General features: G+C 34.9%; 1 protein-coding gene across 2 annotated transcripts in view; it reads left to right on the forward strand.

Annotated features, from left to right (window-relative positions):
- The window catches only part of COL14A1 (collagen type XIV alpha 1 chain), a 249,753-nt gene that overhangs the window by 190,462 nt on the left and 42,552 nt on the right, over positions 1-16,739 (forward strand). For both annotated transcript variants that reach the window (XM_031947145.1, XM_031947146.1), the window contains exons 41-42: positions 14,119-14,172; positions 16,451-16,522. In XM_031947145.1, coding sequence (XP_031803005.1) covers positions 14,119-14,172; positions 16,451-16,522 — 126 coding nt within the window. The remainder of the gene's footprint in view (positions 1-14,118; positions 14,173-16,450; positions 16,523-16,739) is intronic.

The following is a 16,739-nucleotide window of genomic DNA, read 5'->3' on the forward strand; positions in this document are numbered from 1 at the left end:
TCTATGTTGCCTCCTAATTAATCCAAGAAAGCGAAGGAATCATTAAAAAAAAAAAAAAATTCTCCTCCTTAAATAGAGAATATGTTTTCTTCATGTCCCTAGTTTATTCTGGCTTTTAGAAAGGGGAATCTGTGACTTTTTGGGCAGCTCGCATTATCCCCCAGGCTTGGAGCCATAAACAGGACATAGCTAAAGCCAGCCCAATTTTTGGTAAAATCAAATCCAGCAAAAGCTGGATTAATTCAATGAACACGTTTCATACTCTTTCTGGGAAGCCAGCAGACCACAGTGCAAGGTCCCCATCTGAAAAAAAAACAAAAAAAAAACCAGCAGTGCAAGTCAAGATTTATTATGGATTTGGAGCTCCAGTTCATCTTTTCAGCCATTACAACTAACTGACCATAACTTCTGTCTATCCCATCCTTTTCCACTATAAATCTCTTTACCTTCTCCCTCCCTTGCTCCCTCCACTTCTTTTTTCCTTCTGTTCATGGTTCTGGGCTGTCACTAGGTGATTCTGAAATTGCCCAGATGGACCCCTGGATCATAGTCTCTCAACTTTCCCATTTCTCCTCCATTAAACACCCTATGTATGAGATGTAGTTCAAGATTTGGAAGAGTATTGAGGATAAAGAGGTGCAGGAAATCCTGGAAAATCTAGGCTCACATTTAGATGAGCTTTAGTCATATTTACAGCCACTAACTGTATATGAAGCTTTCTAAGCTTAAACTTTTAAGAATCTTTCCTTGTTTAAGACCACACATTTCTAAAGTAATGGTTGCTATATAAAGAATCCATTAAAAGGAAGCCAAGCTTGAGAGGGTTTCATGGTTCCTACTTAGAGTAGATCTGAAATAGTATTATCCCATACTAACTTGAATGATTTTAGGTCTCTATCAATATAAATGTAAACTTTTTGAAGATGGAGCCCTGTCATATTTCAAAAATATCCAAAACCTATCAAGTAAGTGTAGTACACATTAAATACATCATGAACTGGTTGTGAAATAAAAGATAGAAAAAGATCTTTTCTATTGTTATTTTTTCTATTCTAATGTTTTCTATTAATTGTATTGTGGTAATATAATAAATTTGTTGTGGTAAGATTAATTGTAAAAGAAAGTTTACAAATTATTTCCTTATCATGTGGGTTTAATATAAACAAAGTATATTCACGTGTTCCATTCTATCAGGTATGAGGCAGAATTGAAATGAACTTTAAAAGCTGGACTGAAGTCAGATATCTGGTTTTAATTCCCATATTAAATGTTGAATTATTACCATTATGGTGAAATATTTCAAATAAAAAGTCCTTTTTAATAATAATATCCATGGATTTATTTCTTCTCATCTCCTTTACTTTCCGCTGTTTCCATTCCTTTCTTCTTCTTACCCTTTTTCTCTATTTCATTCTCTTCTCTTCTATTTTCCTTGTTTCCTCCCTTCTACTCTCCTTCCATTACCTCCCTTAATCCTCTTTCCGCCACTCTTAAAAATGTAATGTTTAATTTACAGTGTTAGTTGGTTTAACAATTGATTTTGGATGAATTTTATAACTTTTCAGTAAAATCCATGCCCATCATCAGCCAAGCTCGTTGTGATCATGATAATTGCAAAAATTATCAATTTTAAACGATTTATTCAACAAGCTTGTGAGGCAGAAAGTATAAATATCATTAGTCCCATTTTACAGATGACAAAGCAGAGGTTCAGGTTGGATGAAATTAACCAAAATTAAATAACTAATTGGTTCTGTGATCAGAACGTAAACCTAGTTCTTCCAACCTTAAGACTAATGCTCTTATTTTCTTTATGTATGGTTTAAGTATCTAAATGAATTTATATGTTTTGGTCAACGACTTAGATCACTGAATATGCATAATACAAATATCATGCTATAAGAAAGGATGAAGTAGATAGTTTCAAAAATTCTGGGAGTACTCCTATTAATTCATGCAATATGAAGTGAGCAGGAGGAGAATTTATACAGTAACAGTAATATTACAATAAATTTTGAAAGACAGTTATTCTGATCCACATAATGACCAACCACTATTCCAGTTAATGTGGAAATATGCTATCCACTGTGAGAGAAAGAACTGAGGGACTCAGTGAAAATTGAAGTATATTTTCTCCTCTTTTCTTCTTTTTTATTTTTTTTACATGGCTGATATAAGAATTTGTTTTGCATGACTATACATATTTGTAATGAATTTTGTTGTTATTGTCTTCTCCCTGGACAGTGGAGAGAAAGAAGAGGGGATGAAAATTCAGAAATGAAAGGAAATAAAATTGAATTTTATAAAAGGCTTGAACCAGGTTCCCAAGATGATGGAGATTCCATAAGTTCTGAAACTTCTCTGAACATGATAGTTTCAAAAGCATTATTCACTCAGTTTATTTGTTAACTATAGAAACTAGTGATGCTAAAGAAATCCCTTGCCCTGACTTGTAGAATTTTTGCTGGATCTTTTTGCACTAGAATTTGAAATTCTTTCTCTTTAAAAACAATTATATTGACAGAGAATTTCTGTAAATGTTCTGGTTCCCAGAGAAGTGGCAAAATGTTTTCTTTCTATAGAATTTAAAGTTTTGGAATCATAATAAATCAGTGAGACATATAATCACTCCTGGACTAATGATTCTTGGGGTTTGAAGTTTCACAACAGTAAAGAGAGTTGCAAAATTTTTGATGACTTAAGACTTCTTATGGATTCTAGCTAAGTAAAATAGTATCAAGAAATTGTTCTTTCATTGGAGATTTCAAATGGTCAGAATTCTACCCTTGATAACTCTCAGGCATGCCAAATACTCTATTTGATACATGATGTGAATTCCTTTCTGAAGGTGAGAAATTATCTTTGCCCCCTCTTTGTATAGAATATTTGCTCTAACATAAAGGTATGTCTATTTGGCTCTGGGCCCTTGAATCCCAAGATTCTCAGAGCTAGTGCAGAACAAGTTTTTGCAAGTTATATCAAGTTGGGAAAGGCTTCAGGCACAGGCTGAGTAATGAACTATGTCTGATGCCCAGGGATCTGCTTAGCTAAGTATGAAAAGACTCAGCACCCAATTACTGGTAGAAAAGATGCTAAGAATCACTTTGCAGCTTTTGATCTTTCTAAGAACATTAATTTAACTCTTAACATTGTTTATGCAATATATTTTTCCAATGACAAATGAGGTGATAGATTTTTATCAGTGTAGGAATGGAATTATATAAATAATGGCATTCTCACTGCCATGAGGAGACATAACTAGGAGACATAAGAAATCTAAATGAAAGAATAGCACCACTGATTTTTGTGAGGCCAACAAAAGAACTGGCAGAGGTGGTTTCATTATGTACTCAAAGGAAAGAAAAACATCTCCAAACTGCATTGTAGATATCTTCCTCATTTCTGTCCTGCCAGAACCTCAACATACACACATACACACACACACACACACACACACACACATTCTAGGCGACCATAACTTTTTTTCAGCCATTTTTCAACTGATGGGCATCCACTCAGTTTCCAATTCCTTGCCACTCCAAAAAGGACTGCTATAAAAGTTTTTGCCCATGTGGGTCCTTTTTCATTTTTTATGATCTCTTTGGGATACAGATCCAGTATACAGATCCAGTACAGACACTGCTGGAGCAAAGGATAGCACAGTTTTATAGCTTTTTGGGCATAGTTCCATAAAATTCTCCAGAATGGTTGGATCAGTTCACAACTCCACCAACAATGTATTAGTGTCCCAGTTTTCCCACATCCCCTCCAACATTTATCATTATCTTTGCCTGCCATCTTAGCCAATCTGAGAGATGTAAAGTAGTATCTCAGAGTTGTCCAAATTTGCATTTCCCTAATCAATAGTGATTTAGAGCATTATTTCCTATGTCTTTAATTACTTTATCTGAAAATTGTCTGTTCATATCCTTTGACCAGTTATCAATTGGAGAATGGCTTATATTCTTAGAAATTTGATTCAATTTTTTATCAGAACCCTTGAATGTAATTTTTTCCATAGTTTTTCTTCTTCCCTTCTAATCTTGTCTGCATTGATTTTGTTTGTACAAAACCTTTTAAATTTAATATACTCAAAGTTATCCATTTTGCATTTCACAATGTTCTCTAGTTCTTCTTTGGCCATAAATTCCTTCCTTCACAGATCTGAGAAGTAAACTATCCTTTGTTCTCCTAATTTGCTTATAGTATCACCCTTTATAAGCCCATTTTTACCTTATTTTGGTATAGATTGTTAGGTATTTGTCAATGCCTAGTTTCTGCTATATTATTTTACAACTTTTCCAGCAATTTTTGTCAAATAATTTTTATCCCAAAAGCTGAAGTCTTTGGGGTATCAAACACTAAATCACTATAGGCATTGATTATTGTGTCTTGTGAACTTAACCTATCATTTCTGAGGTTTTAATTTTTTTTTGTGTAACCTGCTGACCTTTACATATTGTCTATGGCTTCTGCAAAGATCCTCCAAAATTCCCATTTAATTTCTTATGTTTATTTTACACAACATATTTTTTAAAGATGTTAAAAACAAAGTGACATTTGAGATCTGAAGGGCAAGATCATTGCCAACTAGGATGAAGCAAGACTTCATTGAGGAAGAAGTATTGGAGTTGGATAGAAATTTAGCAGGTAAGAGCAGAAATAGATACAGAATGATATACAGAAAAACAGGACAGAGTTGGAACTACCAAATAAAATTGAATTATAAAAAAATAAAAAACCTTGGGAGCATATGGAAAACTAGAGCAACATCATGGAGATGGGCAAGCACAGAGAATTTTGGAAAAGATAGGATGGGATCAGTATTATTTAACTTGGATGGAACATGGATTAAGAGAAGGATACTAATAATCAATAGTTGGAAACCAATGATGGCACCAGATTGCAAACTCTTAGAATGCCAAGCAAAGGAGTCAATCAAGAAAATGAGATTAATCCATCTTGATCTGTTCCCAATGAAGCCATGTTGGTTTTCTGTGATTGTTGCTTCCTTTTTAAAATGTTTGCTAACTATCCCTTTAATAATACATTCTTTTTAAGAGTAGTCAGTCAAGTTACTGGTATATGACTTATAACAAAGGTATCAAACACGTGGAAGCCCACAACATTTTGGAGTGTGGCCCAAACCAAGTCAAAATGTAATCGGAAACTAACAAAATAGATAAAAATATAATAGCATATAGATAAGTTTGGGGCAGTTAGATGATCTAGTAGATAGAATACTCAGTCTGGAATGAGGAAGACCCATCATTGAGTTAAAATCTGGCCCAGACAATTAGTAGCTATATGACTGGGCAAATCACTTAAGACTATTTGCCCCAATTTTCCTCATCTGTAAAATGAATTGAAGAAAGAAATGGCAGACTATTATCCTGGCCAAGAAAACCCCAAATGGAGGGTCAAAATAAGACATGACTAAAATGATTGAAGAATAATTACATTAATTTAAAAATGAAATCAATATGTGATCCACAGGGATTCTTATATATGGGTTAGTGGCCCTGGTTTCTATTTGAATAAGATAACATTGGTTTACAGAATTTACTCTCTTCACTTTTTTGAAAATTAAGACATTTGCCTTTTCCATTCTTTTCCAATTCTTGATAATCTTTCAAAAATCACATCAGCAGTCACGTTATCATCTTTCAGTATTTACTTATGCCATTCATTTGGCATCAAGAGCAGCCTACTGCTCTCTTCCTATTGATTCATCCCCTTACATACAAGGCTAAGGAGTTTGTAATTTATACCATAAATTTGTAGTATTTGTAGTATTTGAGATTTTGTGAACAGAAAAGCAACATAGTTATATCTATAAATTCAGAAAATTATCCTAACATCAGAAGAAAAGGTTGATTGGAGATGGGTAGTATTAGAAGCAGAGTGGCCGGTCAAGAGGGTATTGATAGAGTCTAAATAAAAGTCAATGAGGGCTTGAGAGATGATATTAAGTGATGGTGAAGCTGTGAGTACCAGGAAGGGGATAAGTATCAGAGATATAGAATTGAAATGACTCAAAAATGGATTTGATGTAGGGAATAAAGGAAAAAGAATAGTCTAAGATAATTCTGATATTTTGAGCTTGGGTCAATGGAAAGATGGTGGTAGAGATAGGGAAGTTATAGGGAAGGATAGATTTAAGGAGGAAAAAATAGTTTTAGTTTTGAATATACTGAGTTTGTGTTACTGATGAGAAGTCTATCATGATTTGATATAGGGACCATATCTATAGTATAGATATTTCATACAGTCAAGTCAGACTGCATTGCTCATATTTGTTTCTCAGAAGTCACATAGCTCTGTTCTTTGGCTTTAATATATATTAAAGTACAAGATGAACTTAGAGTATTTCCTTAGCCCTCACTTCTTGAGGTTTCCCCATTTATGATCACTATGATCACTTTCTTAAAGAAGCCCAAAGCTTCTATAGAAATCTCAAGTCCATCCTCAAGTATTAATTCCCTTCCATTACATGAGCAATAAGCAGTTGACTAGCCTCTGACTGAAGACTTCAAATGATGAGTTCCCTTCATTGCTTGAAATTGGAATTATTAGAAACCTTCCTCCTATATTTAGCCCAAATCTACCTCTCTTCAGCTTCCATTCTTCAATCCTTCTTCTGCCCTTACCAGCCAATCAGAACACATCTTATATCTCTTCCACATGATATACTCAGATATTCAATCATGCCATCCAGCATCTGCATGTTTCAACAGTATTGTCGTCTTATATTTACTTTTCAGTGCTGAGAAATTACCTGTATCTAGAACATTATTTATGTCATCCCTGATTTGCTGATTGTGACTCTTCAAAATAAGTTGCTAAAAAGTTAGGGAAATGCTAGCACATCTCCATGTGAAAAATCCTAATCGAGGCAGAAACCCCTACTTAAAATAATTAGCTAAAAGAATATTAAGCTAAACAAAATCAAAATGTTTGAATTTTCTAATTATTCTTCCAATCCTGAATCATTTTTACAGTTTGTATCCAAAAGTTTTTCTGCCCTTTTTGTAGCATTAATTTTTTTTTTGCTCTATTAGGATGAAAAATGTGACTGAACTGTTGTCTGACAGTTTTTACACATACTCAGAAGAGGCTATGAATTAAATTCTACAGTAAACAACTAAATTGAATTCAATAAACATTTATTAAGCACCTACTATGTGCAAGGTATTTCTAGCAGTTTGGGGAAAAACAAACATAAGATATAATACCTGTTGTGTCCTGCTTTCTAGAGCCTCCAAATTGGGGTGACAAAACATACTATTGTTTTCTAGAGCCACCACACCAGGGTAATTAAAATATACCATCCTAATGGAAAAGTGATGAGACGGGACTCGAGGATGGTGGAAAAATGGAGTCTGTTTATTTCAAGAACTTTCTCCTTTTTATACCCTCATACCCTTATGTAACAAAAACACTGGGCATGCACCCAGTATATAATGCGCACATGGGACCACATAAATAGCATGCTGTTGTATGTAGTTTGCCACCTGGTATCATTCTTCCACCTGGTATCACTCTACTTCAATAACAACACAGGTTGTCACCACCCCCTGACTTCTCAGGAAAGCTAAGAGCCCTTAGGGGAGTTGGAGAGCCGAACCAGACCTTGTCAGCAGGTTCTCTCTGCGCTGAAGGGTCTTATACCTCACCCAGAGTTTCCCCACTGACTGTGATTCTCTACAAATACCTGCTTTCAAACTATTTACAATATAGAAGCAACAGGGTAGAGTACCACTATTTACTACCTTTATGACCTTATGCCAATAACTTAAAAATCACAGGATCTCAATTTCCTCATCTGAAAAATAAGAAGAATAGATTATATGGGTTCTGAGGTCCTTTCTAGCTTAATGAAATCACTTATGATTACCTGATCCCATTTTTATTTTTAAATTTTTTTTATTATAGCTTTTTATTTACAAGTTATATGCATGGGTAATTTTACAGCATTGACAATTGCCAAACCTTTTGTTCCAATTTTTCCCCTCCTTCCCCCCATCTCCCCCCCCAGATGGCAGGTTGACCAATACATGTTAAATATGTTAAAATATAAATTAAATATAATATAAGCATACATGTCCAAACAGTTATTTTGCTGTACAAAAAGAATCGGACTTTGAAATAGTGTACAATTAGCCTGTAAAGGAAATCAAAAATGCAGGCAGACAAAAATAGAGGGATTGGGAATTCTATGTAGTAGTTCATAATCATCTCCCAGAGTTCTTTTGCTGGGTGTAGCTGGTTCAATTCATTATTGCTCTATTGGAACTGATTTGGTTCATCTCATTGTTGAAGATGGCCACGTCCATCAGAATTCATCATCATATAGTATTGTTGTTGAAGTATATAATCTGATCCCATTTTTAAAAGAGGAAAATGATGTATACAAATAATTGAATGAAGGGAGGGAAGATAAATGCAAAGAGAGACTTAGGGAAAGGAGTATGAGAAACTGAGAAGGAAGAGCTTACTTGAGGAGTAGAGAGAAGTCTTTGGAGGAAGTCACACTTGACTTGGGCTTTGAGAAATGAACTCAATAGATGGAGATGGGTGAGAATTCAGTTCCAGTCAAGGAAGATGATGTGAACAAAGGTTTAAGGGAAGTAGTCATCCTGGGTAAGGAAAAGGAAAAATTTCAAAGTTGAGAATGCTAGCAATGCAGAAGGGGGGGAAGTGGTTTGCTAGACGTACAATGAAAGGCCTCTTTGTTCTCTAGGATTCTAGAAAAAATAAAAGGAATTTAATTAAACGTGCCTTAAAATTTTATGTGCAGTATCCTTTTTTTTTGTTTGTTTTAGTTTGCTTAAAGAAGTAGGCAAGAAACAACCATAGTGTGATGGATGGAGAGCTGGCCTTGGTAGCAGGAATATCTAAAACCTGGGTTCAAGTTTTGCCTTTGACACACATGGGCTATATGATCTTGGAGAAGTCACTCAATCTCTTACTCTGAGACTAAAAGTTGCAGAGCAGATGAAAATCTGTAGTGAGAGTCTCTTCACCTGGGAGTTCCCTCTGTCAATGAAATCACAGGTCCTTTTCCTATCTTTGGCCTCATGTGATTCTGGGATATTAGCAAAGATAACATGGCAGCCTTCTTTGTTGGTATTCACAGTATGCAAGTGTTTAGGTGTACATGATAGTATTGAAAATTTAAAATTGGAAGAAAAAGTGAGAATACTGAATTTCAATTTTAATTCCAGAAAAAGTAGGCAGGTAGATGTTGGAATAAATTAATGCTTCCTTATACAGTCTCATCTGGATGCTTTGGAGGACATAGTATAGTGGGAAGAATTCTGAATTTGGAGTGAGATATCTTGGATTCAAATTCTGATTATACTATTTATTATCTTTAGGACCTATAGCAAGTCACTTTTAATTTTTATGGATCTCAGTTTCTCATCTGTAAAAAGAGCAGATTGGACAAAAGGCTTTGTAAGTTTCCTTTCAGTTCTGATTCTTCAATACTAGGATCCTATGAGTAGATTAATTGAAGGAACTGGGAATATTTAAGTGGGAGAAGAAAAGACTTGGAGCTTCCATTGTAATAATTTCCAAGTATTTGATCATATATCATGTTGAAAAAGGAATGCACTTGTTCTGCTTAGCCCCAGAAGGAAGAATTGGGGAAAAGGGAGTAGAAATTGTAGAGAAGCCAATTTGATCAACTCTTGTCAACAAGCATTTTATTAAGCACTATGTTCTGAAACTATGCTAAGCAACGGGGAAAAATGCAAGCAAAAAGAAAGATAGTGTCTGCCCTCAAGGAGCCTACATTCTAATTGGGAAAGATCTCATATACAAGGGAGTTGAAAGCTAGAGGTAGGGGGGGTAGGAGGATTGAGCAATTCCCACTGGCACTTGATGGAGAAGGATGGTGAAATCTCAAGAGAAGAGTTAAAGATTGTTCCTTCCTCAAAAGGAAAGTTAGAGAAGGAATTTACCAATGGGTTAAAGGAGTCACAGAGGCAGAGGTTCTTCCAGAATAAGAAAACATCCAAACAAGAACTAGCCAGAAGTAGAATTGGATCTTGTTGGGAAGTAGTGAGTACCCTGTTATTCAAAATGTTGAGTGACCATTTGCTGAGGATGTCAGGTATGGGCTCTAGACCACATGGCCTCTGAGAAACCTTCCAAGTCAGGGATTGTGCAATTCCATGATTCTGTGAGTCTGAGCCAAAGCACAAACAGGGTCTATGTCAAGAACAACCTTTAATTCCCTTCTTCTCTGAAGTTTAAACACATGCGGTTAGCCAATGCTTTTTTAAATTCAGGGGCCTCCTCAAATTGTACACGTGGCAATTTAATCACTGTACTCAAACTCAATACCACAGGATAATTACTTCTAAACTCCTTTCTACAAATTTAGGAGAAAGGGCACGTTTATTTATTACTTCTTGATGTTTATTAGAATACTGTTATCTGAAGTCAAATTTGGAAAAAAATCATGCACTAGAACCATCTTTCCTCCTTTTTTGAGCCCCAGTATTCTGAGTTGCTTTTGAAGTCTTATTTCTCAGGGAGGACATTGAAAAAGCAGGCTGGGAATGAGTATGTGCTAGAGAGATGTGGCTGTTATGTGCATGTGTGTTTGACATTTTAATATTTAATCTTTTATATCTTTAGAAAATGAAATAACATAAAAGAGTTTCCATTAATAATTTTCTTATGATTGAACATGGGCTCAAGAAGTCATTGTATCATAAGGGAAGCTTCCTAAGGATTAGTAACAAGCATCAGTAATTAAATTAATAATTATTTTTCCTTTTCCCTACTCAACATGTCACCTAACCTTACAGTCTTCAGTCTTTAAAATGAAGGGTTTGAATTAAATGATCTATTGACTTTTCTCCTTTTTCATCCTTTTGACCTTCTTGTGGTGTTTAAGAGTGTTGACCAGCCCTTCTTTCTGGTTATCCTCTCCTTCCTGAGTTTTTGGGGCACTAATCTTTCATGGTTGTTTGACTGTCTGTCAGGTAATACCCTTACAGGACCATTATTCCTGTCCAGTTACCTATTCCAAAGTGTACAGTATTCTCTTTTGGGTCCCCTTCTCTTTTCTTTCTATTCACTTTCTTGCTGATTTCATTACTTCCCAGAAGAAAGCAAATGATTCTGTTTTCATCCCTAAGCAATTGCCTACCAAATTAAGAAAAAAAAAAATAGCCCACATCTTTCTCCTGAGTATCAGTGCTGCATCGTCAACTGTCTACTCGATTTCTCCAGTTGGGTGCAACATGGGCATTTTAAATTCAACATGTTTGAAACAGAACTCATAATCTTTCCCCCTAAACTCAGCCTTTCTCTTATATATCAGTTCTAAGGGTTATCTCCTTAATATCTAGTCTCCTTTTTCTTTTCTTACTGTTGCCCCAGTAGAGGCTTTTATGAGGCCCAGTGATTTACTGAGCCTGAGATCAGAAAGTTCTGAGTTCAAATCTACCCTCAAATATTTATTAAGTGTATGAGCCTAGACAAGTCATATAACTTTCGTTTGCCCCAGTTTACTCATCTATAAAATGAAGATAATGATAGCCCCTACCTTTCAGGGTTGGGCTATCAAATGAAACAACTGAAAAGATTTTAGCACCATGCTAATAGTAGAACCTATATAAATGTTAATTATTATTTATTATTATTGTAATAACCTCCCAATTTGTCTCCTTGCATCCAGTATCTTTACTCCTCAATCCATCCTCTATACAGTTGACAAATTGGTACCTCTAAAGTGCATATCTGACCATGTCATTTCTTCACTTCTTCAATGCCCTTAAAGTTAAAACACAAACTCTTCTGTTCCTCATTTAGATTCTAAATAAGATGTCAGATCACTCACAGACATAGCCAGCAGCCCACAGAACTCCATTCTGAACCAGATTAAAATTGCTATTGGGAAAAGTTTAACAAAATAAATAAAAATAAAATAATATGTACATTATACTAACTTATGACCCCACAGGAATTCATTTCTATTTGAATTTGACACTACTAATTTAGAATATAATCACAATTAAGTTCCAGCTTTTTTCCATAGACTAGTTGCCTGTTACTCATCCTAATGGATTCTATACTACAGTTGGATTAGCTTACTCACTGTTCCTATACATCATATTCCATCTTCTATCTTGTCACTTTCTACAAGCCATTCTGTTTTATCTAGAATATCCTTTCTCTTCTCCTTTGCCTCTTGGAACCCTGAACTTACTTTAAATTAAAGTTCAGCTCAAATGCCATTTCCTTCAAGAGGCCTTTTCTAATACCACTAGTAATTAATATAATTCCTTCCCAAATCACTGTGTATTTTATCTTTATCCTGTGTGTTCTTATTTATAAACATATATGCCCGAGTCAGCTTGAGCCAACTGTCAAGAGCTGATTGTTATATTGTAATGTGAGCACATGGGCATTATCTACTGTTATGCATACGGGCTTGATTTGTTGTTTGGCTGGTCATCTAAACTATAGAGACATAAGAAAGTGATGTTTGTTGTTCAGTTGTTTCAATCATATCTGACTCTTTGTGACCCCCATTTGGGGTTTTCTAGGCAAAGATACTGGAGTGGTTTGCCATTTCTTCTCCAGCTTATTTTACAAATAAGGAAACTGAGGCAAACAGGATTAAATGACTTGCTCAGAATCACACAGGCAGCAAGTGTCTAAGGCCAGATTTTAACTCTTCCAGACTCCAAGACTAGAGCTCTATCTATTGTACCATCCACCTGCCCTCAATAAGTGATAGAGAATATTAAAAAGGCAGATTAAACTTTAAAATGTATTCTCTTTCTTTTTTTTTTTTGAGAGCTAATTGTTAAACATTTATCAGTACAGCACTGCATATGCTGTTGTAAAATTTAAGTTCCATGGCAAGAACTGTCTCACTTTTAAATTTTTGTCCCCATTACCTAGCACAGTGTCTGGCATGTATTGGGAATTTAATAAATGCTTGTCAAACCTCAATGAAATAGTAAATAGTGGCACTTATTGGAAAAGTGAAAAGGAAGAGCTAATATTTTGTGGTTTACTTCAAGAGTAAGATCAATATTGCTAACACTGTTAAATGATTCCATGAATCCATAGTATTAAATGAAGCAATATAGGAACAAAGTTTTAAACGGATGACTGGTCACAGTGTTCAATTGGGGTTTCACATGCCTCACCACAACCTTATGTAAAGTATACCTGTACTGTCAGTCACATACTTTAATCATACAAGGATAGGTAATCCATTTTTTTAAATTGTCAGTCCTTACAAGAATAATTAAGAGATGCAGTATAGCATAATTGTGTGACTCTTGGACAAATCACTTAACCCTATTTGCCTCAATTTCTTCACCTGTAAAATGAGTTGGAGAAGGAAATGGAAAATCTATTCAATATTTTTGCCAAGAAAACCCCAACTGAGGTCACAAAGATCTGGACGGAGAGAGAGAGAACATATTTGAGAGTATTTGTCTTGACTTCACATCTTGTCACTGATATTTATTAGGTGATAAGAGAAATATGTAAGACTGTAAGTTAGAGATAATTTATCTATCTATGTCAGGGAAGAGAGTTTTTACACTGAAGGGTCCCCATATCAATGAAATCACAGGTTTTGATTATCTTCTCTTTCGATTCTTAGATTCACCATTGTATCTATTTAGCAATAATGACTTGGATAAAAAATGTCATTGGTGCCTTTTGAAAATGGAGGACAACAACAGCAATAACAACGGCATTTAAGGTCCTTTTAGGCAATCAGAGTTATTAATTCATTTTCTTACCTGGTCATTATTCACCAGGGGAATGGCTCCCTTCTCAGTTGTTATGCTTAATTTTATAAAAACACATTCCGGAAACTAGTTCCTGTTGAAGTTTGTAAGTGGTCATTTTTACACCTTAAAGTCCCACAGAAGACCATTTAATGCAGCCAAAAGATACAAAGATATTGCCAAAGATACTGCCAAAAAGACATTCCCTTGAAGAGCTTAAAAGAAACCATTCCTTAGTTACCCAGAATAAACAACAGGTCTTAGCACCCCAAAATTTGTAAAGCCTTTTATGAAAACTTCATCCTAAAGAATGATTTATATACTTTATACTTCTTTATTCTAGGGCCTGCCTGGTAAAGATGGACCCACTGGCCCCCCAGGACCCCCTGGACCAATTGTAAGTGTCTACAGAATCTGATGGGATAGTCTTTCTTTCCAATTGTTTTATTTCTTTTGCATTTTCTTTTCCAGAGACAATGGACATTTTGTGAATCTTAAAACACTATGTCAATGTTAGTAATTATTATAATATTATTATAATCTATATTGTCATTTCTGCAACTGTGAAAGATAGACTGATTATGAACATGACCATCCCATTTCCTCATTTATGAAAAATAAATGATGTTGGATTGGGTGACAGCTAAATCCCCTCCCAGGTTTACTATTTTAAGATTTCAATATTTCATAAGTAAATTTCTCTGCATTTCCTTGAAAGCATCCGTGCTCCACTAAAGAAGACTAATAGTTCATACCAACCCAAAGGTACTAAGTATCATATTATGGATTAGTTCATTTTCAGCAGCATCAGTGGGCAAACCCCAGGCTCTGAAATTGTTAAAGTAAATTTGGGAAAGAGATGCCCAGTGGTTTTGACAGAAGGTTTCCCTGAAGTTAGTCAAATAGTTATATAATCTCATCAATTTAGGAGTTCCTTCTGCTAATGCAGCTCACGATGCCTGCCCATCACATGTGACTCTATTTTATATTCTCCTATAGTTCCCCTACATAATTCTCTCCTTCATCATCCAGTATCCTGGAAACCTTGCTTTTTCTATCTATTTCAAGAGTACTAATGGAGCTGTCCAACTACCAGTTTAAAGCAATTATCAAGAGCAAATTATGTATGAATATGGGAATAATGGTGTTCTTATGGAGGACAACATTTTTCTTGGTATTAAGATTATAATTTTTTTCTGTCTATTAGTTATTATACTGACACCATCACTAAAATCCCCAAGATTATTAAATTTAATTCAGACTTGTGGTGCTTAGGGAAAATTTATTTGAATAGGCCAGAGAGAAAAAGGCATAATTGAATAATGGAAGAAGACAGCTGAATTAGGTTCTGCTCATCCCTCAAAAACCTAATCCCCAACTCCAAATGATAGAAAATATAAGCAGGGTATAAGGAAAGGTGTGGAGGAGGAGAGCAAAAGATTGGCTCAAGGAGAGAGGTGCCATCTTGGGGCGGGGAAGGGGCTATCTTTGTGCACATAACATAGATTAAGTTCCATCTCTGAGGCTGAGGAAAGGTTCTATACCCTAAGATAGAGCCAAGGATGCCCTGCCTCTAATTAGGGCTTTGATTAAATTAAATTAAAGAGATATTTATTATGAACTTGCTATGTCTTTCTTCATAATTAGTGATATGCTCTTCATTGTATAAACCAGACTACATTAAAGTTAAGTATGTAAAGTGCTTGGGCACCTTAAGGTATTATATAAACATAAATTATTTTTATTGTATTATTATTGTTGTTATTGTTGAAAGGTGGGTACAGTTGTTACCCAGTAGATGTTAGTAGGTTGGTTCGCTCTTCTAAAGAAGATCAGGCATTTGGAATGAAGAATTATTTGGTAAATTGCTGAAGCTGCACTTTCACTCTTACTAGAAACAAACCATTCATTTATAAATTATTTTGCTGACATATCCATTGTATTGAATCACTATATGGCAAAGGGAATGATATTTTTGAGAATTTTAAATTTTATTTTATTCAGATAAAAATGTATGCCAGACAATATGTTCATTTGAAAAATTGTTATTTAATTTTAACATGTTTAACATGTATGAGACTGCTTGCCATCTAGGAAAGGGAGTGGAGGGAAGGAAGGAAAAAGTTGGAACAGAAGTGATTATAAGGGTCAATGTTGAAAAATTACCCATGCATATGTTCTGTCAATAAAAGGCTATAATAAAAAAATTGTTATTTAAATATCAAACTAATTTGGATGTATTGGAAAATGAAAAAAAAGCAGTAATAATTTGACAGTAGTAGCAAATTTCTTAATATGATGTTGCATATTTAAATACAGTATTATATGACATATTAACAATATAGTTGCCTATTTGTAATATTTCATCACATTAGCTATTAATCAAATCTATTCAATTTTCCTTTTGATATGAATGGGGTATGAATTTGGTGAAATCTCTTCTGACTTCAAGAATGGAGTCTACTTGGAAATTGGTCCTCTTTTCTTTGAAGTGAGAGTTCGGGGAGGGGGGGAGAGGGGTATAGGGATGAGGAAAGAGGCTGTGAAATGTACCACTGATCAGTAATTCAAGATAAAGAAAAGAACTTTGTTATTTGTTCATTTAATGATAATTTTCAATGTTATTGATGAAAATGTGGATCTTGACTCTGTATGTTTAACTGGTCATCTACTAGGGTATCCCTGGAGCCCCAGGTGTTCCAGGTGTCACAGGAAGCACTGGACCACAAGGTGACCTAGGACCTCCTGTGAGTACTGTGATGTGTTCATAATCATGATGATTCTAGTCATTTCCTGTTAACACATTTATTCCAATTAACATTTCTGTACCTCAGAAACATTTCTTGAATAGGGAGGTTTATATTAAGGACTATGAGAAGGTTTTAAAGAAACCTTCCTATGAAACTTTAGTCTAAACATAGAAAGCAGGAGAAAAATGAATTTTATGCTTATTTATAAGCTAGG

This window comes from Sarcophilus harrisii, chromosome 1 (genome assembly GCF_902635505.1).
Source record: "Sarcophilus harrisii chromosome 1, mSarHar1.11, whole genome shotgun sequence".
In the NCBI taxonomy this organism is placed as follows: Eukaryota; Metazoa; Chordata; class Mammalia; order Dasyuromorphia; family Dasyuridae; genus Sarcophilus; species Sarcophilus harrisii.